This window comes from Poecilia reticulata, chromosome 1 (assembly GCF_904066995.2).
Source record: "Poecilia reticulata chromosome 1, P_reticulata-male-v2, whole genome shotgun sequence".
Classification (NCBI taxonomy): domain Eukaryota; kingdom Metazoa; phylum Chordata; class Actinopteri; order Cyprinodontiformes; family Poeciliidae; genus Poecilia; species Poecilia reticulata.
Genome location: NC_088830.1, coordinates 14,989,890 through 15,016,933, shown reverse-complemented (window position 1 = coordinate 15,016,933; position 27,044 = coordinate 14,989,890). Strand labels below are relative to the sequence as shown.

At 38.6% G+C, this 27,044-nt stretch overlaps 2 protein-coding genes across 6 annotated transcripts; one reads left to right on the top strand and one right to left on the bottom strand.

Annotated features, from left to right (window-relative positions):
• Positions 1 to 3,080: 3,080 nt before the first annotated feature.
• Positions 3,081 to 8,935, bottom strand: c1h4orf33 (chromosome 1 C4orf33 homolog). Of its 3 annotated transcripts, none has more exons than XM_081607074.1 (6): positions 8,873 to 8,935; positions 7,789 to 7,982; positions 6,099 to 6,159; positions 5,945 to 5,996; positions 5,655 to 5,854; positions 3,081 to 3,909 (listed from the first exon to the last, which is right to left on the bottom strand). In XM_081607074.1, the coding sequence occupies exons 2-6, from the start codon at positions 7,967 to 7,969 to the stop codon at positions 3,813 to 3,815; spliced, it is 591 nt and encodes a 196-aa protein (XP_081463200.1). In that variant the 5' UTR covers positions 7,970 to 7,982; positions 8,873 to 8,935; the 3' UTR covers positions 3,081 to 3,812. The 3 variants fall into 3 exon arrangements, with proteins under 3 accessions (XP_081463200.1, XP_008406340.1, XP_008406332.1); XM_008408118.3 differs by lacking the exon at positions 8,873 to 8,935 and adding an exon at positions 8,316 to 8,612; XM_008408110.3 differs by lacking the exon at positions 8,873 to 8,935 and adding an exon at positions 8,055 to 8,280.
• Positions 8,673 to 26,991, top strand: sclt1 (sodium channel and clathrin linker 1). 3 transcript variants are annotated; one of them, XM_008408129.3, is made up of 22 exons: positions 8,673 to 8,746; positions 9,053 to 9,092; positions 9,299 to 9,354; positions 12,197 to 12,249; positions 12,399 to 12,471; positions 12,646 to 12,701; positions 12,972 to 13,107; positions 15,014 to 15,136; positions 16,456 to 16,521; positions 17,240 to 17,310; positions 18,484 to 18,574; positions 18,837 to 18,928; positions 19,179 to 19,356; positions 19,542 to 19,640; positions 22,312 to 22,383; positions 22,505 to 22,579; positions 22,690 to 22,832; positions 22,921 to 23,113; positions 23,976 to 24,172; positions 25,402 to 25,480; positions 26,541 to 26,636; positions 26,763 to 26,991. In XM_008408129.3, exons 2-22 carry the CDS (start codon positions 9,059 to 9,061, stop codon positions 26,820 to 26,822), a joined length of 2,043 nt encoding a protein of 680 aa, XP_008406351.2. In that variant the 5' UTR covers positions 8,673 to 8,746; positions 9,053 to 9,058; the 3' UTR covers positions 26,823 to 26,991. The 3 variants fall into 3 exon arrangements, with proteins under 3 accessions (XP_008406351.2, XP_081463186.1, XP_081463181.1); XM_081607060.1 differs by having other exon boundaries at positions 8,710 to 8,848; XM_081607055.1 differs by having other exon boundaries at positions 8,737 to 9,092.
• Positions 26,992 to 27,044: the final 53 nt, after the last annotated feature.

Sequence of the window (27,044 nt, the reverse complement as noted above, 5' to 3'; positions counted from 1 at the left end):
TTCATTTACTTGTCTATTTTCTCTCATCAATGTCATGCACTTTAAATCTTATAAACGCTCCCATTTGACGATGCTTTCCCAGAAAAAAATCAAAGTCAAGCTATTCTCTCGAGTTGGCCTACTCAAGCATCGGGGTACAGGCCTTCCACTCGGTCCTCTTTGGGGACGGGGTATAGTGCTTCGTGTGTCCGGTTCTCTCTTATGCCATGGCTGGCATAGCAGTTCATCTTGTTGACATTGGGGGGGAAGTATGTCCATGGGATTAAAGCCTGACCCTGCCATGTGTCCCCCGTGATTGTGGTTGTGAACTCAATTGGCAGTAGTTGCTGGGGAGTGAGATAATGAGGAAACTATGAATGATTAGCACAAAAACAAGCGCCTGACACGCAACGATAATGTTAACTTACATAGAGTGGATATCCGGCTGCTTTCAAAACTATTAGGTGTTGTCTGTATCTGTAAAGTAAAAACACAGGAGAGATGTTCACTCCGTCTTCAAACATATAGACATGAAAAGTAAAAAAAACATTTTTTTAAATGGCATAAACTAACTTACGGGCAAAGCACCACCCCCAGGTAATTGTTTTTTGTGCTATCAAGGAATACTGAGCTCGCAACTATGAAAATAACAAAAGCAAAGACCTTAATTATGAATCATTTTTAAACTTAATTCTTAAAACCAACCTAATTGTTACAGAAATCAGTGATCAATTTTAAAGTGTGCTCAAAACCTGAATATGTGCAATAGCTAATTTCCCATATTCAACATATTCAATGCCTACATACATTCATTATGGTTCCCAATCTGTTAAGTGGTATTAATTAGGGCCAATGTAGGGGGGGCTCAGTAACCAGAAATCACGCTTCTTTATGGTCATTTAGAACAGACTGTTAACACTCATGCTCATTATAAAGTTTAATTGCTTTGTATTGCCATAATAATGAAAACGCTGTTACTATAATGGCCTCATAACGTTGACAGGCCCCATGTCTCTCATATCTCATTGGAATACATGTGAAATTTTAAATCAGGTTAAACACTTAGTCTTCCAATTTATATTACTGCTCTACTTGTGGCTTAGAGTGACGAAGGTACAGTGGGGACTATTAAAGCCGTACATGTTCTCACGTGGAATCTATCAGGCTGTAAATACTTGCTTTGGAAGGATTTTAAACTTGGATTTTAAATTACTTGTATGGTATGTGGAATTGGTAGGTCAGGAATGATTTGCTTGTTGTTTGAGAACACACTGAGTTTAAAATGCAAGTTTGAACTTGGAGTGTAAAAGAACATTACGCTGAATGAAGAAAGGGTTATCTCGTAAATGATAGAATTGGGGAAAGTGCAGCTAGTTATTGAGTAGGAAGATTAAGTGGATGAAGTCAGTAGTAATAATTCTACAATTAGGTAAAACCGGTTCACCACCGAAGCCAGGTCAATAAATTGTGTTTTCTGCCTCTTAAAATTAAAATTTGAATATTGTATTTACATAAGTGACATTGTAAGTTTATTCTCGCTTTTTACACTATTTTTCTTCGTTGCAAATCTGTTCATACGCTCTTAGGACAGTAGCAACACGCCAAACTGCGTGGCTCTCATACCTTCATAAATCCTGAGCGAGAGGTCTGGAAGGCCGGGTTCAGCTGGAGGATGAAAACCCTTAAAGAACGGACCAGACACTTCAATTTTCAACCCCGCCTTTCCATCAGAGTAGGCCACCCTGATGGGTTCATGATCCACCGGATTGCTGTCCCAGGTGTGCTGGATTGCAACTCCATTTTCCAGAAATGACTGAAAATATGCAAATTAGTCTGAATGAGAAATTGTTGAATGACAAGAAAAGAAAGTATAATAAAATAATACTTACAGAGCTTCACAGCATAGCAGTATGTGGACCAGTGCTAGAAGCTGAAAAGTGACCGCCATGATGTCCAGTCTTCCAGCATCCCGTGTTGCTGCACTCCTTCAACTATTTAAGCAAGTTCTTATTAAAATGGGTCTAATGTTGAATATGATCCTGTTACTCACTAGCCACAGAGTGAAATAAATTAGTTTTTTCAAAGTTTCCTTGCATGATAATCTTAGAAACTGATTAATGATCATATTTATAGCCAGCTAAGTTTAGCTGCGATCGAGTTGCTGCTGAATTATAAAACTTTGGCATTATAAAACATGCTAAAAGTCTCAAGAGGCTTCTTAAAGATTTCTTAATCAATTTTACATTCTATTCAGTGAAAATAGAATGGTTGAAATACAACTAATAGCTCCATTTTTATATGCAAGTAAAATATGGTTGCATCTGTAAAATTTAAAGCCTCAGAGTGCTTATCCATTTTGACTTGTAGCATTTCTAATTACCTCAAGCTATGCTATCATCAGTCATACTGAAGAGCTCATATAGCAATGAGGTTGTTAAGATAAAATAAAAACATTTTTACTGCCTCTTTTACATCATTTCTGAAGTATTTTAGTGCGGTTTCAGAGCTCTTACAGTTTCTAAAAGGTCTTTTATTTGTCACAGCTTCAAGAAACTCTTCTTTTAGGCCCTTTGACACTATTGCCACTTCAGTAGTGGAATATTAAAAAGTGCCGTACTAGAGTGGCTGTTCTTTAAACCTCTGTAATTCTGTTTCATCTGCCGCTGTTCCTTGTGGAGTTCACCAGGATTTTTATTCTCAGGCCAATATCATTCTTTATTTACATAATCTCCCTCAACGCTTCGTTCTGTGGGCATGAACATCATGTTCATCTCTGGATGCAGGTGAGGTGCATGGACTCATTTTCATTTTGCATCCAGCATTTTAGGATGTTTTTTTTGTGTAGTAGGTAATGAGTTTTGTTACATAACAGCTTAATTGTTGCGGTGTGTTTTATGTTATGTTACCCAGACCTCTCTATACAATTTAGGAACTATAACACAGAACTCATCAAAAGAACTTTAAGCTTGAAGCGTGGATGAAAAAGCAAGCTCATATTCACAGAGTCAAAGTCAGAATACAGACTTTTCTTCTTATTTTGCCATATTTTGTGTAATTGAATATATTGTTAGAAGGGAAAATAAGCATCAACGACAGTGAGATGAGCTTCTTTTTCTCTTTATTAAGGTTAAATTTCACAAATTCATACAAATATATCCAATAACAAGGGAAAAAAAGAAATTACACAATATATTGCACCATAACTTTATTTATCACAAAAAGAGTTACGACACCTTACATTTGTGTGACAATTGATTAAGGAAAAGCAAGAGGTAAACTAGACAAATTATCTAATCGCTCTGGCAATTAACTATAAGTGTGTCTAATAGTGAAGTATTTTAATTCAACATATTCCTTTATCCTCATTTTCGTATGTTATTTGACAGGCGAATAAAAATATATTAAACTTTTGAAATACAGAGTTAACACGTAAGTAAGCTGTGCATGATCATATATTAATGTCTTCTCTAAACAGCAGCAGAAAGAATCATTTGGACTTGCTGCACGGTTTGTTAATACAGCAAAAACATTTTGGCTACAGGTGCTGAATGTCAAAATTAACATTCATGGAAATCGTAGGTCACACTATGCTCGTGCAATTTATGCCGAGGATGTCCAGTATTATGCAATGTGCCTGGGTGCTTGCACACACGTGTGTGTGATGTGCAACACAGCTTGACAAGCTGATGGCATTTTTTTCTACATCAATAAATAATAAACTATGATTGCCCTTTGGTTGTTGCAAGACATTTTTCCTTGCAGTCCTACTGCTGATTTCGTTAAACATTTGTGTTAATAAAAGAAAAACAGAGAGGCAGCATTTCATAAACAGCTCAGGCCTTTTCCTTCCACAGATCCGATTCAGGCTGGACCCAATCTTCTCCCATAATGCTCTGCAAGCGGAAGTTTTGGAAATACTCCAGGCGATGGCTAAGAGACAGAGGGTTGAAAATGTTTGTTAGGAAAAAAATATTTATCAACCTTCACATATACGGTACTTTTTAAAATGAAAAGTTAGGGACATGTTTGAGAGAGCGTATTTGTTTTCCTGGTTTATTGTTTGCCATTATAAATAAGCTAGCAGATACTCATAAAACTAATAGCTGTAAACTATTAATTTTCCAGCTAGAAAACGGTTGCATAACTATTCCACGAACGGTTGTAAAACAGAATCCAAAGTCTGAAAAAAATTAGCAAAGAGGGATAACATTGAGGATGTTATCAAAATATTTTCCATGATATCTTTACGGTCCACGAAGAAGATAAAAGCCAGAGAAGTCAATTGAAATCACACAGTGTAGAACCATTTATAGTTATATAAGTTAGATCAAGAGCTGCCGCATAGTGATCGGAATAACTGAGAGGATGATAAGTGGAAATGTTAGAGGAACTTTTTGGTTAAACTTCCCTTTCTTATCAAGCAATCCACAAGATTTAAAGAGAAAAACAAACACTCTTAAGATTTCCTCATCATGACATATCTAAAGAGTGAACTCTCTGCGTGTATTTTTAGTGTTCTTAAGCAGCTCAGAGATTACTGTTGCACTGATGTGGGAAAAGATAGTTGGTTTCTTTGACTGTGGCAGCAACTACTTTATCTCCGTCTGTACAATTATCCTTTTTATGTGAAAATTCTGTCAGCAGTTTAGTTGAGGTCGCGATTAGTCTGGCCATAAATTACATTTTTAATCAGTTGTTTTGAGTTTGTTCATTCCCTTGTTATCAAAGCTTGTTTTGCTGGGGGTCGTGATGCTTTTGTAATTATGAGATTTAAAACAGTTCCTTTGTAGTATAGCGAAAGCTGTATTTTTGTTACGAGGCTGGTGCTTTGTTGTTTCAGGGTGACATCATTTCTTGGTTTTCGCATTTGAACCATTTTCAGACAGTGATTTGTTCTTGATTTTTCTTGTGCAAGTTTTCACATACAGTTCTGATGAGAAATGTAAATGCACTCAGGAGGAGAAAGTTTGTCATTCTAACTTTTGGACTTTTAGTTACGTTTTTAAATTGTGCTTTTACAGGCTGGAATGTATTAATGGCATAAATCGCACTGTGTTTTCAAAAACAAGAACAGGGTGCACAATTATGTTAAGCTCGACCAAAACTTGCCGCCATTCCTGTAACCCACATGCCTTCCAAGGAAGAAAAAAAAGTTATGGGGAAAAAGATGGAGAAATGTTGCCACAACTACAAGAAGTTAATTTGTCTGACTCCGTGTGAGGCTTTCAAACTGAAGAAGACTTCAACAGCTGTCAAACAAGGTGGCAGCAACAGCCCCAACCTTAACCTCTATTGACTATTTGTGTACTGTGATGCTGGGTTTATGCCATTAAAAACCCATTTTAGGATAATTTCAACAATTCTGCCTTAAAGAGCAGTCAAATGTCAAGCCAGAAAAATGGCTTGACAGAAGATTGTTGATGGCTGCAAAACTAAGTTAGTACTTGAAGTGTAAGAGTTTATGCATAACTTTAACCAGCTTGTGAACAAACTGAAGTTTTATTGAAGATGAATCATTATTTCACCCAGATAAAGAGCAATTCAAGTAAATCATAGAAGTCACTAATTAATATGATATTCATGCCCTTGAGTGCATCTAAGCTTCTCCCTGGAACTGCTTGCAACCGTTTTGGAAAGATTTGTCTGAGATGAACTACGGAAGGCAGCATACTCACAAGTTTGGCTGCTGGCCTTCCACTATGTCGGCTTTGGGGATGGGGTAGAGAGCCTCATATGTACGTGCCGCCCCAGAGCCATGAATAGCATAGGAGTTCATCTTGTCGACATTGGGAGGGAAGTATGTCCAGGGGATTACAGCCTCACCAGTCCATCTGTCCCCTAATTTTGTGGTAGTAAAATCGATTGGAAGTTGTTGCTGGAGTAGGAGGCAATTAGAATAACTCGTTACCCAAGATGCATACAAAATCTCGGGAAAAAAAATAGGCGAAATACTCTTTTGACCTACGTAAAATGCATTGCCGACTCCTGACAGTAGCAGTACAAGGTGCTGTCCATGTCTAAAGTGGAAAACAAATGAAAGCCGTTAATGAACACGTCTCTTTGACGGGTTATGTAGCATTATAGAAGTGGAAAGAACAAAAGTTTTGCTTAGAACTTACGGGCAAAGCTCCACCTCCAGGTAATTTTCTTTTGTGCTGTCAAGGAAGAAGGACTCCACGACTAGCAATAGAACACAAAGAGAATAAAATGAGGATGAAACCTTAATTCTTACATTAAGAAATGCTTAAAACTTCTTGATAACATTATCAGCTGCTGTAACATAGAAGTAATGGAATAAAATGACTGCATTTTTTTTCTTGGACTGTTACAACATAAAAATACAAGAGAAGAAACACAGGAATTATAGTATGAGTAACAGGCCCCCTGCTAACCTCGAAACATGCTCATTACCTACCTACACTTATAATGGTTTCCTATTTATTAAGAAACAATAATGAGGCCAAATATGGGGGCCTCATTAACCAGAAATCTGACTTCTTTAAGGTCAATTAGAACAGATTGTTAATACTCAACCTCATTACAAAGTTTAATTGCAATGTATTACCATAATAATGATAATGGAGCCACTGTGTTCTCATAAACAAAGACCGTCCCCCCCACCCCGCCTCTCAAAAATCATAGGAATAGATGTACATTATTAAATACAGCTTAAGTCAGCTTTGCCCACACTCATTTAGTGAATCTAGAAGTGAACAATGACACAGCATTGGTTTGATGACTGGGGGGAAGATGGAGGACAAAAAAGCTAACACCGTCCTTGTGCAGAATTATGCAATCTTTTTCAAGAGGCCTACCTGTACACCGTCTCTAATTAGGTTTGTTCTCAATCATGTGGGGCAGTGAAATGTTATTTAATAATTGCAACAATACTATAAAATAAAATGTTCACCTTTAACAAGGAGCCAGCAGCTGCCAAAAGCATTATAAGGGACACACCAAACATACAGCGTACTGTGTTCTGGTCAGATCAAGAGTGAGATTGCTGGGCTGCATGGGAAGCCTTATGTCTGTGCAACACTGGCACTGTATGTCACTGTGCACACACTGTCCCCACCATGAAGCATGGTGGTTGCAACATCATGCTTTAGAAGAGAAAAGGAAGCTGATCAGATGGAGCTAAACACAGAACAAGACAAAGGACATACGACTGGGTTGCAAGTTTACCTTCATAAAGGCAACAATATTCAAATGCTGATGATTTTTGATATTATTTAATTTCTAAAATGTGTAAACTTGTTACATCTGGCAAAATGCTTGGTAATTTTGCTATATTTGTCGACGTTTAACTTTTTTAATTTTTTTTATTTTAAAGCCCTACACTTTTATTTTAAAGTGGCACAGTGGTGCAGTTGGTAGAGCTGTTGCCTTGCAGCAAGAAGGCTCTGGGTTCGATTCCCGGCCCGGGTCTTTCTGCATGGAGTTTGCATGTTCTCCCTGTGCATGCGTGGGTTTTCTCCGGGTACTCCGGTTTCCTCCCACAGTCCAAAAACATGACTGTCAGGTTAATTGGTCTCTCTAAATTCCCCCTAGGTGTGAGTGTGTGTGTGCATGATTGTTTGTCCTGTGTGTCTCTGTGTTGCCCTGCGACAGGCTGGCAACCTGTCCAGGGTGTACCGTGCCTCTCGCCCAGAACGTTAGCTGGAGATGGGCACCAGCAACCCTCCCGACCCCACTAAGGGACAAGGGTGTCAAGAAAATGGATGGATATTTTAAAGTGGCAGGAAAACTACTGAAAGTCTTTGAACAAAGACAATAGCACAGTGAAAAAGAAAAAAAATCATTCTTTACCTTCGTAATCCCAGAGTCCAGGGAACGGGATACCGGGTTCACCTGCAGGAGATTCTGGGTCATTGAAGAATGGACCAGACACTTCCATTCTCAGTCCTGATTTCCCATCAGAGAAGGAGATTCTGATGGGGTCATGGTCAACAGGGTTGCTGTCCCATGTGTTTTGGATCGCAAACTCCATTTTCCTGAAATGCCTGAAAGGATGTGATTTAGTCAGAGAGGGAATGTGTTGCATGACTACAAAACACAGTTGCATAACTACTTACAAACTTTCACAGCATAGGAGAATGTTGACTACTGTTAAAAGCTGAAGTCGAAGTGAGACCCTCATGTTGTCAAAAGGTTTTTCACTCAATGCTGAATCAATATGTTGCACAGAAGTTCACTGTGTGTTTAGCTGTGCTCTCTGTTCAGCTATTTAAGCAGGCTCCTGGTCAATTAAATCTCACCTCAAATAAATGTTTGTTACTCAGTAACCAAACGGTGATTGACCTTCTGATAGAGAAACGTTTGAGGTATAGGCTTACTTGATAAGGTTGTTGGAGGGCACACTGGCATTCAATAATGGACACTTTAAAACACAATACAGAAATTGTTCCAATAGCTCAGCAAGCCTTATGTCAGCAGCCAAACTTCAATATTTGTTCTCCAGACGTCTGTACTGTATTCCTTGTGAAGAGTGAATATTAACCTAACGCTTTTATGACTTGATGTGCAAAAGATTAAAAAAAAACAACGTTATGTTACTTGGTGTAAAAAAAAAGACTGCAAATTAAATGAAAATGAAACAAAAACACGGTATTTCCTGTTTGAATGAGCTGATCCTTCGAAATCTTTCAAAGAGGAACTATCGTGCTTATGAGCGTTTTAAGACGGAAGGACTTCAGCAGCGCACAACTTAATCGCCATTGGTTGTTATTTGTTTACTTCAAAACGGACGGCGGAAACGCAGATTGGAGTAAAAATCCGATTATTGTTGTATTATATAATACAATACACACATTGTGTTGGTAAAATATAACAAAGCTACTGAATCCACTTCCGATTTAGCTATTCAAACGTTAGTTTATCTCGCTAAGTTTACCCGTGATTGCCTCACTGCTGTAGCTAGCTGCAGATTTCCAGAGGCAGCAACTGAAAAGTAGCTCTCAGTCGATTTTTCAATTTTAACCTGCCTCCACGCAGGTTAAAATTGAAAAATCCTCTTGCGTTTATGTAATTATATCTAACAACACTACTTTATTTACTTTTGCCTACATTCTAGAACACCATGGAGGCAGAAATTGAATTTTTGAGAGATCAAGGTAAGAGCAAATTGAGGGCAGTTTTATTATTCACCACTCTCTATTTGTTTTGTATCCCTTTTTTTTTTTTTTTTTACATGTTGTATTCCCCAAAATTACGAACAAACAATAGAAATGTTGTGGACGTTAACTACAATTGAAAACATTTTTCCATCAGAAATAATTCTGTTCGGAAACTAAGAGCTGATGCTTTGTCCCGTCTGCAGTCCACAGGTTAAATTCTGCGCTTAGCCGCTATCAGCTGGGGGTCACATCGTCTCAGGTAATACATCAAGCCTAGCTAAATGTGAAGTATATAACGTGATGATAATATTTATCTGCCTTATTTTCAACTTTGCAATTTGCGTTCATATGTCTTTAATCAAAAGCTGGGAAACAAGCATTATTTAAAGTTAGGTGCAGTGACTTGCAAAACTATCCACGCTCCCGGTTTGTCAAAATACAAACATTTTTTGTGATCTGAAAATGTGCTTACATTTGTATTCAGTCCATCTGAGTCACTAGTTTTGGTAACCACCCTTTGCTGGTGGCAGGTGTTTTGAGATGCATCTCTAACAGCACATCAAGAAACGGACATTTTTGCCTATTTTTCTTTGGAAAAGAGCTCAAGCTCAGTCAGACTGCATAGAAAATGTCTGTGAACATCAGTTTTCAACTTGTGCCGCAGATTCTCCATTACACAAGGGTCTGGATATTAATTGTCTCATTTAGCACAGAAATTTGATTTGTTCTGAACCACTCCATTGTAGCTGTATTTTTACTGCTGCCCTTCTGCTGGAAGGTGAATGTCATTACTGAGATGTATTTGTAAAAATAACCCATCTCAAACAAATCAGATATTAACACAGCAATCAAACAACAAAGAGCAGTCTTTTCCTTTTTACAGAATAAAATTGCCAATTTCTTTAAATCTTACATTTCAATTTAAAAAAACAAAATCTAAATGCCTCTTCGCTGAAATTGTTCAGTCAGATTTAATAGTATTCTAATTTTCAATAAACAAATCTAAAAATGTTATTGACTAGGACGTCCATGATGGTTTGGGGTCTCTAAACAGTAAATTACTTTGCTGATGCATTTGCTTGACTCTGTATCTCCGGTTCCCTGTCAGTGCTGAAAAAAAGTATCCCCACAGCATGATGTTGCTACCACCAAGTTGTATTGTAGAGATGGTTTGTTTAGTTCGCAGTTTTAGGTGTTTTTTTTTTAAAAGAACCTTCTTCTATAAGTTTGCTGTTCCTTCCACATGTTTTGTGGCAAACTACAAACAGGGACTTTTAGGACTTTCTTTTAACAATAGCTTGCTTGTTAACCCTCTTCCATAACTGCCAAATGCATGACCAGTAGATATTTGCTAAGCAAAGTATTTCACCCAGATTGTGCTGAGCCTGTAGCTCCCACACTACCAACTATTTTTAGGTGGACATCCATGCCCTGGTTTGCTGTTACCCCTGACTTATTTATTGTGATGTTTGATCTTCATGATGCTGTTTCTTCACTGATGTTCTCCAAAAATCATCTGAGGTCTTAACTGAACAGCTTTATACTGAGATTGGAAAAAAAAGAACAGTAGGTTCATTCTATCTACTAATTATATTTATTTAAGGGAAATCAAAATAAATGAGGACTGCCTACAATTTCATGTCTTATCAGATCTTTATTTTTATACATTTTAATACACTTTTAATGTAACTTTATCATTGCCCTCCCTCTTCAAAATGATGCGGCATCTTCTATTAGTCTCTTACATAAAATGCATCAAAGTTTGTGGCTATAATCTGACAACATATTAAAAAGTTGAAGGAATCTGAACAGCTCCTGCAAAGCTATATGTGTAAGCAGATTCTGATCGAGATAATGTGTTTAAAAGTTTAAAAAATGATGAGCGGTTGCCCTTCTCCCACCAGGTTGCCTTTGCCTCGTGGTCATCCAGCTCTGTGTGCTTCGTTTTGAAATCCTCCTGGCAGAAGTCTTAGTCATTTCCTAGCTCAGCTGTTTCACTGCTCTGCGGGCCGTGTTTGCTTCCTCGACTTGCATGTCCTAGAGAGAGAACTGAACTATACATTTTTTTATGTCAGCTATTCAACAATGCTTTTGTCAGTTTCAAATTAAAAACAACTCTTAAGAAAATTCAACAGAGTCACAGGGAAAATGTTCTGAATTTTAAACGAAAACTGCACTTATTGACTGTCCCCGGAGTGTGATAGATGAGCAGAAGCAAAACCTCAGCAACTTTTGGTTTGAATGGGTGAGATGCAAAAAATGCACAAAACCATGCCTAAAACTTCTGCATTGGACTCTAAAGTTTCTATCTGCATTTTGATATGGTCAGTAAAGAAATGGGTTTACTGGAGCATCTCAATAAATATAATATCGCTATTTTTTTCCCCACAGTAATCCACAATCAAAATGTTATTACTGAATGCAGACTGGAGCCTTAGTTTCCAAATCAGGTGCAACATATATTTAGATTGGAAAAAAATAGACTTCAGGACACTGAGCAACAATCCTGTCCTTTTATTTCTTAGACCAGGTAGGAAGCTTCTGGTGTTTTTTCAAGAGTTACTTTCAGTGTGTGGTGGCTCTTGAGACGCTGACTCCAGTTTCATTCCCCTCCTTCTGAATCTCCCACAAGTTACCAAATGTACTTTGCTTCAGTACTTATCAAGACTGTCATTTTCCCTTTTGTCTGTAAATGATTTTTCCACCACACGTTTTCCTTCCACTCAACCTTACATTCATTTGCTTGGCTTTACTGCAGTTTGTAAGAAGCCAGCTTTCATAACACTGACCTCATTGTGAAGCGATTGAGTGGCTATCTGCTGGGCAAACCATCAGTCTTTTTCACGATTGTGTTGGTCAGCACATAAGATGTTGGTATAAAGTCATTAAGCTATAATCATTAGAGTAAACAAAACTATATACTGTCTTTATTGAATCTGTGGCGTGTATGTTGCTTTTTTTTTCACTTTCCACATTTCTTTAAGTTAAAATAAATGAGCATTTTGTTAATGTTGTGACTTACAAATTGACTGAGCTGGATCTTGGGAACTGTTGGGGAACACAAAGCTAATCTGTCCTGCTGGGTGTCTTGTGTTTGACAGCTGGATGAGGCACAGCAGGCGGAGTCTCCTCCACCCTGGCTGTCAGACAGAGGGTCAGACATGTTTCTTTTCTTTCTAATAGTTTAACACATTTCAGAACCACCCTATTATCGCTTGAAATTCTTATAGGTAAAAAAAAAAATGGAAAAGCAATTGCTTTTATTTAGACAATTTTTTTTGTAATTATTACTCTGTGTTATAGGATAATGGCTCCTCTAATAGCAGAGTATGACCGGCACATGGACGAAATGACTGAAAAGCTTCAGAAATATCAGGTAGAAAAAAAACCTTTATGTGACATGTTCTTAATTCATATTCCTACTTAAAACTTTGGCTCTATTGGGAAAGGGTTGCTTCTGAGGTGCTAAAGACCATCTAAAAAGATGGACTTGGATGGTAAAAGTTTCTTGTTTACCTGTTTGAAAAACACTTATGTTGTTGCTTCACAGGAGACGATGACAGACGTCAGACTGAAGCTGGAAAAGGTTGTAGAGGAAAATGAAAGGTAGAAGGATTTTAGTCCTGTCAATGGGTGGGCTTGAGCTGCAAAACAGAAGTCAAATTGGTACCATTTTCTGTCATCAGAGACGTGTTGAAATGATAACCGGTCATATAGCACTTGAAATATCTCTAAGAAATGACATCGACTGTATCGGCGTCCCCCGCCAGAATACATTTTACAGGAATCAGGTTCCCCGGCCTACGGTTCAAAAGTTGTTGTTTTTTAAAATGATCTTTACAATGTAATTTTTCCAACACTCATCACATCCTCCAGGTTGCACACAGAGCTGAGGGAGTCTATTGAGAAGCAGCTCCAGTCCCTGCCCATGGGCTCAGAAGCAGAGGGCGGCGCAGCAGAAGACACGGCCTTCCTCAGAAACCTGCAGGAGCAAGTTCAACTGTCTGAACAGGTCTGCAAATGTGCCCGTAAATACCATGTGCTGTTTAAAGTTTCATAAAATGCGTCTGTAGGCTTCTGTCTTTTGACTCGATTTGTCAAAGTATCCAAAAAGAATAACAATTATAGTGACTTTTTTTTTCCTTTTCTTTTTTTTTAGATCCGTTGTATGTTGTCCTCAAAGCCATTTTTTTAGAGAATGGAAGACCACTTAACTATTTACATATAGAGAGTAAGAAATCTTGACTGATATTTGATTACTTTGCATCGATGAATGAGAGGTTGGAACTGGATATTTTTCCCTTGATCAGCTCTTGTCGGGATGTCTGTAGGGCAATTACTGAAATAGCCAAGGTTTTTATTTCTCCTTACAGCAATCCTTCATCAAAATGAAGGATTGCTGTAATTTGTGGTCGATAAATGCATAAACCAGTAGCGTTCAGCTTGTATTTTTCGGATAGAATAGGTGCTTCAATGGTTAAATTTGGGTATTGTTACATTTATTACATTTTTGTTGTTTTTAAACGTCTGCCTCTCTCAAAGGACCCGGAACAGTTTTTTTCTTGTGTCGACATATGTTAAAATTTTTATGGAAAAAAAAGATCTGAATCAGTCAGGAATGGAATCTGCAAACCCTCTTTCTCACCAAGCCAATGCTAACACGGTTCTGGTTTTATCTGATAACCTGGTATCATAGAACGGTACTTGTCAGGAGCTTGGGAGTGGAGTCATGGAGACAAGCAACCAATCAAAATGTTGTAAATGCCATATTTAAAACACCAGTTAGTTTTGCTTTTGATCTCCTTGTACTGCGTTTCTCCATAAAAACAGAGCATTTATCAAACATTTAGCAGATGAGACGTTACTCTGTTAGATTTCTGGACCTGATTGTATTATATTAGGTCAATATCTTGACAAATCTCTGTCCTGGACTTTATAAGAGGAACTGGTGAATTTTTGCCTCTTCGCCAGTTAATTGTTCTGCTGTTTTTTTTGTTCTCGGCTTTCTTTGATTTATGCCACTTCATGTTTTGCATTAGCCTTTTTAATGCCCAATTTATTTTATAACCTGCTAACGGTTTATTTGTGGGTAAAGGTAATTTATTCAGTCAAATAAGCAATATCGATCCACAGAAGCTTGCTTAGTAATTTTACTTTAATTCAGAATTATAATTTTCTTTTGAAAATATCATGCAGTCAAATTTTACTTGATTTAAAAAAAAAAAAAAGAGTTCTACATATGATGATAGATTTTGATTTTACGAATGTGGCTTTAGTGCCACAAAGATTACTTAGGCCATGATTGAATAGAACCAGCAATAAAAACCATCCTCTGCTTATAAAAACCCCAGAGATTATATCCTAAATCTGTGAAGCAGCAGTTATTCCTAACCTGCTGAGATCCAGATAGAAGACTCAAACAGAAATACAGAATCAAAATGTTTTGTTTACAAAGAAGAGTTAAGGGAAGAACGAATATTTCTATATTAATTCCCAGCTTCGAATATCAGAAAAAAACTAATGGCAAAAATGTTGGCAAAACAACTCAACTCCATTATTTCTGTGAACAGTGAATGGCGACAACGCTCGCTCCCTGAAACACTTCCTGCGGATTCTAAAATTGCAACAAAAGCTTTGCTGAGCCACAGAAATTTGATGCAGCTGGATGCCGTGAGCATTTGTCGTGACTGGCACATAAATTAGACGATCAATATAATTTTGATCTCTGCGTTCAGTTGTGAGCACCAGGAAACGCGCCGCTCCTGCTTCGTCAGAGATACTTCCTGAAATCTTTTTTTTCCTCGTCTGTTGGGTGGCAGCAGGAAAAAACAAACACAGTAGTTATGAGAATAAATGTGGGTGGATTTTATTTGTGTGTATGCGTGTGTGTGTGTGCGCGTGTGCGTGCGTGAGTTCAGGAGCGGAAACAGGCCACGGAGCTGTGGCACACGACGGCCCAGGAGCTGGAGCGCCTACAGCAGGTCTACCAGAGGGCCCTCTCTGACGGGCAGCTCCACAACGCTCAGAGACAGCAGCTCAAGGTTCACTTTCCCACACCAGCTTGCAGGACTTTCGTATTCTGCAAGCACAGAAAAGGGAGAAGCATAAACTTTTACACAGTGTGATGGAAAAGTATTCAGAACCCTCAAGGTTCTTCTCATTTTATCACATTTCCGCCACAAATTAAGCGGGATTTATGGGCTAGACCTTCACAAGCTAATGCTAATGCATTGGCAGACAAAAACACAGGATTTTCAATTCCATTTTTTTACAAATAGAAATCTGATTAGTGTGTTTTGCACTTGTATTCAGCTCACCTTTTACTCTGAAACACCAAGTTAAACTAGGGCTGAAACAATTAATTGTGATTAATTGATTATTGAAATAATTGTAACTTATGCTTGATTAATCGATTAATTGTTAACTGGACTATACAGACTCAATAGAAAACCATTTGCTGAAAGAACAACATAATCAGAGCAGTAATTAAGCCACAACTGTACAAATAATGTACATTTTGCATTTAAGATAAAACAAATAAACCGTTTGTAAATTTGTTCTACCCAGCACTTCTCAAGAGGATTAGTTTTATTTCACGATTTTCAAATTCTGCAAAAAAAAAGGGGTTATTAAGCAAATAATAATTATTCATCAAAGTTAATCAACAGATTAGCCCTAATCGGTTGATCAGCACCTGCTACTTAACCTCTCAAGTTAAGTAGCAGGTGCTTTATTTAACTTTCTGTTAAGGAAAGCAGAAAGGGCCGAGTTTTTCACATGTTGTTAGGAATGTTATGTTGTCGCATTTTACCCAATAAAATGTTTATTTTCTTATAAAAAAAAAAAAAGGAATTACGTTATTTCTTATCTGCATTTTTCTGCAGAATGCGACAATTTGTTTTATCCGATTACGAGATTAATCGTCATCGTCTCTAGCAGATGGAGACATGCTTAAAAAAATCTTACTGTTACGTTGAAGGTGGTTACATTGACTGGAAACGTAGAGTAATATAAACGTATGATCATGTTATTAGATTATTATTTTTTTATCAGTTTCAGATGAGTGAATTAACTATGTGTCTTTTGTGCTGGTTTTTTACATGAGCTCCACGTCAAAGTTTGTGGTTGTACTGTAGCAAAATGTACAAAACGGACTCGAGAGTAAATGATGTCCACATTTCTGACCCGACTTTAGTAAAACTGTACCATTTTTGCGATGCGGCCCTCACCCCTAGGTGGAGCTGTTGTCCTGGCAACAGGTTTAATTAGAGTCGTTTGGTCTCAGGTAATTCTTGATGTGTACTGGAGGTAATTACTGGCTCTTAAATGCTATTGAATGCCCTCTTTTCTGCCATCACAGGATCAGCTTGTTCAGTTCCAGCAGCACTCTTACAAACTCCAAGCAGCCAATCAGAAGCTGGAATCTGTAAGTAATGCTTAATTAAAAGTGTGTTAAATTACTGGCTTCCAATTAGCCGTGGGATCGAAATGCTCTGCGCTTTTCTAAAATGAACCCTGCTCTAATAATTAATCTTGTAACTAAGTGAATGGGTTTCTAAATCCCACTGGTAGTGAGCCAGAAATGTCTTGTTGTATAATGGACTGTCAGCTTACTCGGTAATCCTCTAACTATCTTGGCATTTTTTTTTCGCGCGCCTTCCTCCCCCCCCCAACACATGGCGCCATATACGACTTCCTCTCCGTCACCTGAAATCACAGACGCAGCAGCCACCGCGCTGATCACGGCTGCGTCTCAAACAACCAAACCGAGCTTCGCCCTTTACGGACGTGTTCTTAACAAAATACACATGTGCTTACTTTGCACAACATTCAGTGCGTGTAGAGACAGTATAGTAATACTATATCTTCCTAATGCATTTTTAATGTGCGGTTAAGCCCTGGGCTTCCCCCCCTCTCTGACTGTTCATGCAAGCAGCCTTTTTTCACCCGCTGCATATGAGAGCAGTTTACTTTGTAGCGGTGAATGACTGATACAGGGCTCCTTAGGGTTTGTTCTGAAAGGACATGGAAAGTTTTAAGTGAGAAGTTTTGCTGAAAAGTTGCTTCTGACAGAAACTTTCGGAGCGGCGTGTTTGGGAGCTATGCCTCACAATTGGCATTCTTGTCTTTCCTGCCACACGCAGGCGAACCAGCAGCTCCTGAAGACGGTGACAGAGCAGAGCACAGAAATGGAGGAGCTGCACTGCCAGCTCAGGTAACAGAAAAAAAAAAAACAACACCTTTGCGTTTTTAAAGCTGCTGCTGCCAAAGGGTCTTGTTTCATTATGGATGCACAACACAAGGGAGGCTTCATGCCGGAGCCCTTCTTGTACCCCTTTGACAACAATTTCCCATCCAATTTGTGGAATAAAGATAAGTGTAAAAGGTTTTTTTTTTTTTTTCTTTTCCATTAACTGCAACCTGTTCACAAGGGCACAGAAAAGCAGCTAAATTAACATCTGCTTAACACTATTATGTCTGTATTGTCTTTGTTTGTCCTCAGGTACTCTTCAAAAGGAATCCTCAGCAAATGTGCCCGCATAATTACGTTACAATTATTACCTTAATTATGCGTTTAATTGGATCATAAGTCGGGCAGTTGTTAAAAAAATAATCAATCAATGCTAATTATTTCAAAACAGCAAATAATTGCCCTAATTAATCCCTCTGCACGGCATTATTTTTTTACTGAAGCAGTTTTGGCTTTTTTTTTTTTTTTTTAAAGATTACATTTAAATTCTTGACTTTGCCCTCAAGTTAGAAGTTAACTTTTAAGCAGCATTGACAGTGAATATATTGTACACTGTGTATGAAGGATCTGCCAACAAAGGATTAGTGTCTTCATCAGGTCTTGCTGTCAGTGTCAGGTTGCCAGGAAACCAGCTGGTATTCAAGAAAGTCACTCTTCAGAGGCATCAGATTTAGAAGAAAACTCCGCTGTCGACACAGAGCGTCACCTGCACTTGTTATTCTTTATATTCATCAAAATGCAAAAGTTGTTTGAGAGCCAGAAAACCCAAAGGGTCATCTAGAAAGTTTAAAGCACATAAAGTAAAATCCTTCCATTGTTTTTCAAAGCTAATTAGTAATTTTCAAGCATAATTCTTTTTGACTTAAGAAGAGACTTTAGACGCACAAACCTTTGCAGTGTTTTATTGTGGCTTTTAATTTTGAATGCGTCTGCTGTGAATATAAGACCTCTGCAAATTTAGGGTGTGAGATATTAGGAAAATGTGTGATTTTGGTAATATTGGTGAAAGCTGCGATACACCGATTTGACTTGCGATGAATAAATAATTAAGAATTATTAGTGCCTGCCTCCACTGGTTTTCTCTCTTAAGTCGAATGCTTTGTGCTCAAACCATAAACTCTTTCTGCACTGGGTTAGGCAGGCCAAAGCTGAACTCAGGACGGCCACAGCCAGAGTGGACGAGATGACCAAATTTTTAGAGAACCTCCAGGAACAGATGCAACGAAAAGTGAGTAAATCTAAGTAAATATTGATGCATAAAAGATCCGTTTAATAATTGTTGGGGAAATTTTGTGGATCTGACTCTGGCGGATTATTTTGCCTTTCAACGTGTGCGTGTGTGTGTATGACACTTTACCAGTATTGATGCTGTTTGATGTTGTTCCTTTTTTTTTCCCCAAGTTTGAGTTATAACCAATGTGTTACCTACTTCTCGAATATATTTCTACAAGATTCCGGTCGACGACTCATAGTCATGCTTTTGTAATTAGGAGGAGGACATGGCTGAGGCTCAGGCCAGAGAGGACGCAGCAGACAGACGACTCCAGCAGCTTCAGTCATCCCTGAGCCAACTGGAAACCCGGTGAACACATTTTTAACCTGCTGTTACTTCACCAGTAATCACCTGTCACTTCTTATAACAGGTCTGACGGGCGAGAAGGAACTGTTCTGTCCATTTTTTTATATATATATATATTTTTTAAAGTATACTGCAATATTGATCTGATGGGAAGTCATCGAGTTCCACATCTGAGCTTTAAGTGTCACAAGGCCAAACGGCAGCGCTTACTCTCTCTCCGCTGCTCGCTCTCACTGTTTTCCTCCTTTTCCAGGCTAAAGGCTGCATCTCTGGAGACGGAGGCAGTTCGTCGAGAGCAAGCTGTGTGGGAGACAAAGGTGGGGGAACTCCAGGCGCGTTGCACCGCCCTGGAAGAGGAAAAGTTCGAGGCTCTGTCCAAAGTCAGAGAGAATGTTCAAGTAGCTGAAGAGGCTGTATTGCAGAAGGAGCAGGTGACCCCCCCCAGTCTCTCCTCGTCTTTCCGTCAAATCTTTTCTTTTTCTCTTTTTTTGTACTGACTTGAGTCGTCCTCTCAGTCTGCTCAGCTGCACCATATCCCTGACAACTCTTCACATTCTCTCAGAAATACCACCTCTGAAATGTGCACCTTTTCCCCTCTCTTTATTTTACCCTGCAGTCCCTTTTAAGAGAGAAGCAGAAGACAGAGGAGCTTGAAAAGACAACGCAGGCCATCAAGCTCTTGATCCAGGAGGCTGCAGTCCGAACCAGGAAAGAGGTACAATATTTGGAACTGGTTGGATAAACAGTTCTCTTGTTTTAGCAGAATAAATTGTGCCATTGATTGCAAAGTACCAGCTGAGGTTCATTTATGAAGTAAAAATGCTGCATTTAGAAAAATGATTAAACCGGCATCACACTTTTGATGGAAGATTGGTACATTCTCATGCTCGATTTTTTATTTATTTTTTTGCTGATTATCTGTCTCATGTTAAACTGTCACAATACACTGGTAGTTTTTGTGAATATATAAAAAAAAACCTGTTATTTGTGCAAGTTAGCTCCTGCAACTCATAGAGTCAAAAACCCATACATTGTGCATAGATGTTCCATAAATATTAATGTTTGTATTTACACTTCAAGAAACGCAGAAAACTCTGAAGAAGAGTCTGAAAAATTCTGCAATTTTGACATGAAACATAGGAACACTGTGCAATCTGAAAGTTATAGTGATTTGTGTTCCTGTCACTGCAGAGCTCCATGTCCAAACATGGCTGAAGCACTGGCTCGCATTTATTTATGTCCCTACTCTTTTAAAATATGTCAAGGGAGGACATTTGAGGCCTTGGACCTTCTTCATTTAAGGACCCACATGCATATTTAACTGTTTTACCTTCCAGGTACTTAATTTTAAATATTACTTTGAGAGCAAGACACTTTTTTTTCCATTTTAATCTCCTTTTTGCCCCTTTCCCTCTTTTAAAGCCACTCAGAGGGAAGACAAGCATGTATAATGAAGAATTAATCTCCAGGTTACCTACAAGTTTTAGCCAGACTTTGTACTCTGAGGACATAAGTATTGCCCAGACTGTTAAGCATTAGAGGGAAAACTTCCAGAACATCCCCTACATTCATATGTGTCCCTGGGAAAGATGTTACTTCAGTATATAAAAATCTTTTTTTTTTTTCTTTCCTGCAGTAGTTTACTTCCTCAAACACAAACAAATAGAATTGGTTAATCTTTAATTTGAAAATGTTTATTCATTGAGGAAAAAGCAAGTTATATAAAAACGAATAAATAAAAACTCAGCTGCACCACTGTAAAATTAATTTATAGTTGAATGTTGACGCATATTCTTTAAATTTGTGTATTACTTTTTTTTTTTTTTTTTTTTTAGTCGATCAGATCTTGAGAAGCATTTAATTTTTATCCCCGGCTATAAGTTTCCCCCGGGGTGTGATTAGGACATGAAGCAGAATCTCTAAGCTGCTCTTCAAAACGGGAAAAACTAGAGTATGGATCACAAGCAAGGAAGATGTATCTTGATCTGCCTGGGTCTGCACATGGCATCAAGAAAATTTGTCCTCTTAATGCACTGTTAAACATGGAGGGTGTCAATGCATTATTTCTGACTTTCTGCTGGTTGTTAGTATCTTTAGAAAACACATTAGCTATGAATATGCAGGAATATATCATATACTTTTGCTCTGCTCGATTTCACTGATGAACATTTGGAGAACATCGTGTGCCAAGAAACTGAACCAAAACTGCATCAGTAACACAGCTGCAAAGAACATGTATGATATATGTATTTCTGTAAATAGGTGTAAAAATCTACCTAAAATGGCTATGTGAGTGTTTCTTGTGAAGAAATGCATGTGAGATGTCAGAAAGCAGGGAACGAAGCAGGCTGCTCACTTTGATGAGTTTATATTGTTTAGTTAAAGAGAAGAACATTCTCTACAATAAGTCCAAGAACATATCTCAGATTTTTCATTTCTCTCATTCTGTTTTTTTTTTTTTTTTTTTTTTAAACATGTCCTTTCCTGACTTTTCTCTCTTGACTCACCAAAGCATTTATGAGCTTAGCAGTCATGAAAATTATCAACTGAGAAGCCGTCATTAGTAGTTGCAAAAAAAAAACTTGTATTATTTTGACAGTGTCTTCCTTGGGAGGTCACATTAGCTCATTTATTTTTTTGTTCAATTTTTTTTAGATGATATATGAAAGAGAAAAACAAAACTCTTCAAGTTCTTTTTTTAGACATTTTTTAGACATATGGTTTTCTATGGTATTAAAACCATAAAAAATTAAGCAATCTCAATATTATTCCCATTTATCCACCAAAGCCTACATCCTTAACCTATGTGCTGTTTGTTAAAGTGTGGATAGACCAAAGATGGGTGTAAATTCTTAGTTTTGTTCCTAATTTCTTTTTTTTTTGTTTAAAAATGGAGTAAACTTGATCGAAGGAGAATTGTCCAAGGCCAATCTCTGAGTAATCTGTTGGTGTATTTTCACTACTCATCCTTGAAACAAACTAAAACATCAGTCACAAATATATTTCAGCCATTAAATAGTTGTTGTTATTGTAAATTATGGCTGTCATTTCCTTAGACATTTACATTTTCAAAAGAAAACCTTTATCTTTTGCATCATCTTATGTTGTGTTCACATTGCTACTTGTGTGGGACTGAAGGGTCATTTATTTATCTCGGCATTTAAATCTCCATTTCTTTTAAGCCTCATTTATGCCTCCTGCAAGATTTTCTGCTCGTACTTTGAGTCATCTAATTGTGCTTCCTGGAAAGGAAAAATATTCAAGGCACAGTCTGAATACAAAAGTACTCGATTCATTTTTATTTTCCTCCATCTGCCGTGTTAACTCCTTAATCGCTCGAGTGAAGTCCTCTTTGCTTTTTCTTCCGTTTCTTTTCGTTCCAACAGGTGGAAAACGTGCGCAAGCAGTGCAACATCCAAATCCATCGTATGGCAGAAGAACTGTCTGCACTGCAGCTGGTACAAACCTTTCCTCTCACGAGGATACTCCTTTCAAAATGAGACTAAACCCTTTTAGTCTCTCTGTGTCTGTCTTCAACTCATGTCTTCCATGTCAACCCTCACACCTCCCTCTTTCTAGGAGTGTGCAGATAAAGAGGCTCAGATCGAAAGGTCCCAGCGTGAGAGGAAAGCTGTAGAAGAAGAACTGGAGAAGGTACTCGCAACAACTCGAGCAAGTTCTCTGCTGCGGTCGGATGCAGAGACTTTGACGCCGTTTGATTACGTGGCTCTACAACTGGGCACGTGGGATCTGTTTTTGTTTAGGTGTACAAGGAAGGCAGGGCGGAGCCGGAGTTCAAGAAGATCGAGGCCCTCCATCAGAGGTGTCTGAATGCAGAGAGGTTGAAGGACGACGCTAGCCTCACTCTCCAAAGCACTCAGAGCAAGCTGAAAAAGATGGAGATGGAGTAAGTGGCATCGTGCACGTCACTGTAGGCGAGTGACTCGTTTGCTTAGCGGGCAGGAAATGAATCCTCCTCATCTGGTCCACCGTAGCTACAGCGAGGAGGTGTCGCGGTGTCAGGTGGAGGTGCGGCGGCTGCAGGACTTGCTGGCTGCGGCTCGGAGCGACTGCGTCGGCGTCAGCGACGAGCGGCTTCAGCTTCAGCAGGAAAACACGGGGCTGCGCAAGGAGATGGATGACCTGCGCAAGGCCAGCATGCAGATCCAAAGAAACGCCAAGCAGAAAGTAATGGGGCTCAAAACGATTAGTCGAATTAATCGTGATAAATCCATTATTGAAATAAAACTAATTTAGTAATTGATTAGTCGTTAGCTAGAGTATACAGACTCAAACAAAGACCTCATTTTGGATGTAAGATAAAAAAAACCCTTCTTTGTCAGTTAATATGTCATTTTAATAATCTAAACTTAATTGACATCATCTGGCTTCAAATTCTGTAAAAAGTCAATCTTCTATTAAGCACCTTTTTTTTTTTTTACCCAATTACGAATCGGGTAATGCAACAAATAGTCGACAGATTGTAACCCACTGAGTATTTATAAGTCGAGCAGAAAGAACTGAGCTTCTCACATGTTGACGAGGCATTTTCTACCTGCAGACGCATTCTTTACTACAGATGATCAAGCATTCACTAAAGTAAAGTTATGTTACTCCATTTCGGGCAATAAAGTGTTTATTGCCTAAATAACTAAACAATACTAGACATGAAGGCAATAAGAAAAAGGGTTCAAATAAGGTTGCGGATAGAGAGGAGCCTCTTGGCGATTTACTGATACTGACTGCCAGGAAAGATTTTTAGAAAGTATGAAAAAAGGTAACGTTGGTAATTACTGACACGACTGTAATTCAGTGTTTTTAAAGAGGGCGGCTCTTTATTTCAGAAAATTGCACAGGATTCTTCACAATTTGTCGTCAGTTTTTACAATATACAGACGATTTTGATCATACGTACATTATTCATTCAAAAGATGCATATGATTATTACTTCAGGGTCAGTGTTGCAGACTTTATTTAATTGTACAGAAGGAACTGGGTATTTAAAAGCATTTTAATCGGCAAGCTTCCTCTGTGGCCGTCTCCGCTTTAGGTCTCCGAGATGGAGCAAGCATGCAGCCTCAAAGAGCAGGGACTCGACGCGCGGGTGAAGGAACTGGAGGAAAGGAGCCGAAGCTCCAGCGCCGATCTGACACGCCTCCTTGCAGCACAGCAGAAAAGCACTCAGCGATGGAAGGAAGAGGCCAAGAACCTAGCGCAGGCCTTTGAAACTAAAATCACAGCTCTCAAGTAAGAATGTGTGGAGATGGGGCTTTAACATTTCTAAGGAAAGGAAGAGATGCACAGATGTATTTCTGGTGTTTTTGAAGAGGAAGAGAATACGTTTATTTATGTAAGGTCTGTGTGCAGCATGCTGTACAGGGCAAATGTATTAGGTTAGATCTAAGCAGTTCTAAGATGCAAGAGATCAATACATGAAAGTTGAGACAACAACTAATTTCCATTTGGGATTATTAAAATATTTCTAAGTGGAATAGAATTTTATTAGAAGTGTTTAGGGTTTGTTAGTAGTGAGTGATGATCTGTATTAATCTGAGCCCCAAGGTGGTCTCTGGTCTCTGAAGCTCCTTTCGGTGCCAGTTTTTCCCCCCCAAGATCTTTGTTGCGGTTATCTTACATGTGTGGTTCAGCTTCACTCTTGGGATTTCTTTCATTTTTCCACGACCTATCGAGCAAGAGCGAAAACATCAGCGCGCGGCTCTTTCATGTCTCCAGAGACGCTCTGCTGGGTTCAGGTCTACATCCCGGCATTGTCACTCTTACACCATTACCGTTTTCCTCAAGCCACTCGTCTGATTCGACGGCACTCCGGTTTGGAGTGTCTTTGTAGCCTTTGACTAAGCTGACTACTTATCCAAATGGGCTGGCAAATCACATTAACAAATGTGCAGCGTCTATTGGTATATCTGAGTGCACCTGTGCCTTTCACTCGATGCAAAATGCTTTGCTTTTTACCCCCCTCTTTCTTTGTTTCTCATTAAAAAATGGAAAGCTGTGCGGCGCTCGACAAAAGCCGGCACATTCTTTGCAAGATAAAGCCCTCAACGTGAAGTGTTGAGCCATAACAATTTAATGTAAAAGTAGTTAGTAACTGGCAGACGGCTTAAAGGGGATGTTTAAAATTGATGAACTGCATAAATATTTAATACTGTGATTCATTATGTACAAAACAGTGTATTATTCAAGAACAAATACCCTTATTTTTTTTAAGCTCCGCTGCCTGAGGATTTCATTGCATCTGTTTTGCCGTGAACACTATCAAAGGTGCTGAAACATCTCATACAAAAATTGATTTGACACTTGATGTTGTTCTGCTCTGAGCAATAGCCGAGATACATCTGAAATAGTGCAAATGTGGGAAAACAAAGCTTTATAAATGTTTTTGTTGTGTCTTTGAGCTGAGCCTCGGCTCTAATGTTTTGTTTTTTTTCTTTCTTTCGTCTTTGCTATGTATTCAGGGCAGAGCTGAAACGGCACAAACAACGCTCGCTTGAGTTAGAGATCCAGCTCCAAACGGACCATAACACAATATCTGAGGTGTGTGCGACTCGCAAACGAGAGCAAACTAGTGTTCGATTTAATTTAGCAGATCACGTAGTTGATATCAGCGAATGAAATACTGTTAAATGACACTGATGGTTCTCAATATTTTAGAAAATAGTTGAAAATGTTGTGAAGTTTACTTAATTGAGAAAGTGAAACTCATATTGCGTATAATAACGACACACCGTCATGCATTTATACCCTTTATTTTGGCTAACTTATATTTTTTGGCTTGGTTCTAATGAAAACCCCAAATGAAGTTTCTTGTAGAACTTCAGAGATATATAGGACCTGTGCACTTGACAAAACACAGTGGACCAGCACCAGGAAATGACATGGTTACCAAAATGTGCAGCCTTGATACCTTCAAGCACAAAAGTCCTTTCAATCAAATCCCAGCCGACGTCATTCTGTCTATAGTTTGCATCATCTCTTCGGGCCTGCATTGGTTTTGGATGGATACTCCACTTTAGTGAAACAGACTCAAGCTTGCATGCAAAGTTAATTGGTCATCTGAAATTGCCCGGAGGTGAGAGAGAATATGTGTTCATAGTTGTTTTTCCTGTGTTGCCCTGTGATGGACTGCTGACCTTTCCACAGTGTGCCACTGCTCTTACCCATTAGCTGCCAGAGATGAGCACCAGACCCCTCTTGACCCTACTAAGCATATAGCGAGTGTAAATGACAGATGGATGTTTGGCCACAGCACTCTATGAACAGTCAGCTTCTTTAGCAATGACCTTTTGAGGCTTAACCTCCTTGAGGACAGTCAAATCCTTTTTAATTGGTCTTATGTTAAATTGTAATTTCTGACAAACTGTTTTTTGCGTTTTTATTCGCTGTAAGCCTTTATCGAAATGAACACAGATGTATGTTAGATATGAGTTTCAGTTGTTTTCAATACGATAAATGCAATATTTAATTATACTCTAATTTATGCTTAAGGATAAGAGATAGTTGCACTATTTGTCTGAACTGTTGTGCTTTGAAAACAATCTTAAATAGAAACTTTGGTGCTACACCCCATGTGTCAAACTGATCTGTGTTTGCTCAGTATGAGAAACAGCTTGCAGAATATCAAGAGAAGACAAGTCGTCTCCAGAGAAGACTGACACAAGCTGAACAGAAGGCAACTACAGCTTCGCATCAGGTACTGGTAGCTGCATTTTTTTTTTTCTACACAGGATAAACCTACACACCTCTCCCATTGAGATGCATATATTTTTAAGTTGATTACATTTGTAGTTACAGTATGTCCATGTTGTTTGTTTTACAGCTGAACATGTTCGCATCACAGCGAAGGAAACCTGCCACAGTGGATCCAGGGACTCTATGACAAGTGGCCATAATTTTGGGAAAATAATAAAATAGCCATATGTTTTGATAACTCTTTCTTAGGTTCACATAGTTTGGGTTGTTGCTGTGTTTCCTGAGGCATTTAATAGCATATTTTCTAACAAGGAATTGTATGTATTTCAATAAATGAATAAAAAGTGAGAAAACCAGTGTTTTTGGTCTGCTTCCACTCAAACTGCAGGGGGAGCTAATGGGTAAGCCT

What these genes read in the sequence shown, in the direction of transcription:
- sclt1 (XM_008408129.3), top strand. Translation starts at nt 9,059, where the DNA reads ATGGAGGCAGAAATTGAATTTTTGAGAGATCAAG. An exon ending in AGGAACAGATGCAACGAAAA is followed by an intron (nt 18,575 to 18,836) that starts GTGAGTAAATCT and finishes TTTTGTAATTAG; the next exon opens with GAGGAGGACATGGCTGAGGC. An exon ending in CTGAGCCAACTGGAAACCCG is followed by an intron (nt 18,929 to 19,178) that starts GTGAACACATTT and finishes CTCCTTTTCCAG; the next exon opens with GCTAAAGGCTGCATCTCTGG.
- c1h4orf33 (XM_008408110.3), bottom strand. Translation starts at nt 8,119, where the DNA reads ATGAGGGTCTCACTTCGACTTCAGCTTTTAACAGTAGTCAACATTCTC. An exon ending in TGGACTCTGGGATTACGAAG is followed by an intron (nt 6,160 to 7,788) that starts GTAAAGAATGAT and finishes TTCTATTGCTAG; the next exon opens with TCGTGGAGTCCTTCTTCCTT. An exon ending in CTGGAGGTGGAGCTTTGCCC is followed by an intron (nt 5,997 to 6,098) that starts GTAAGTTCTAAG and finishes TTTCCACTTTAG; the next exon opens with ACATGGACAGCACCTTGTAC.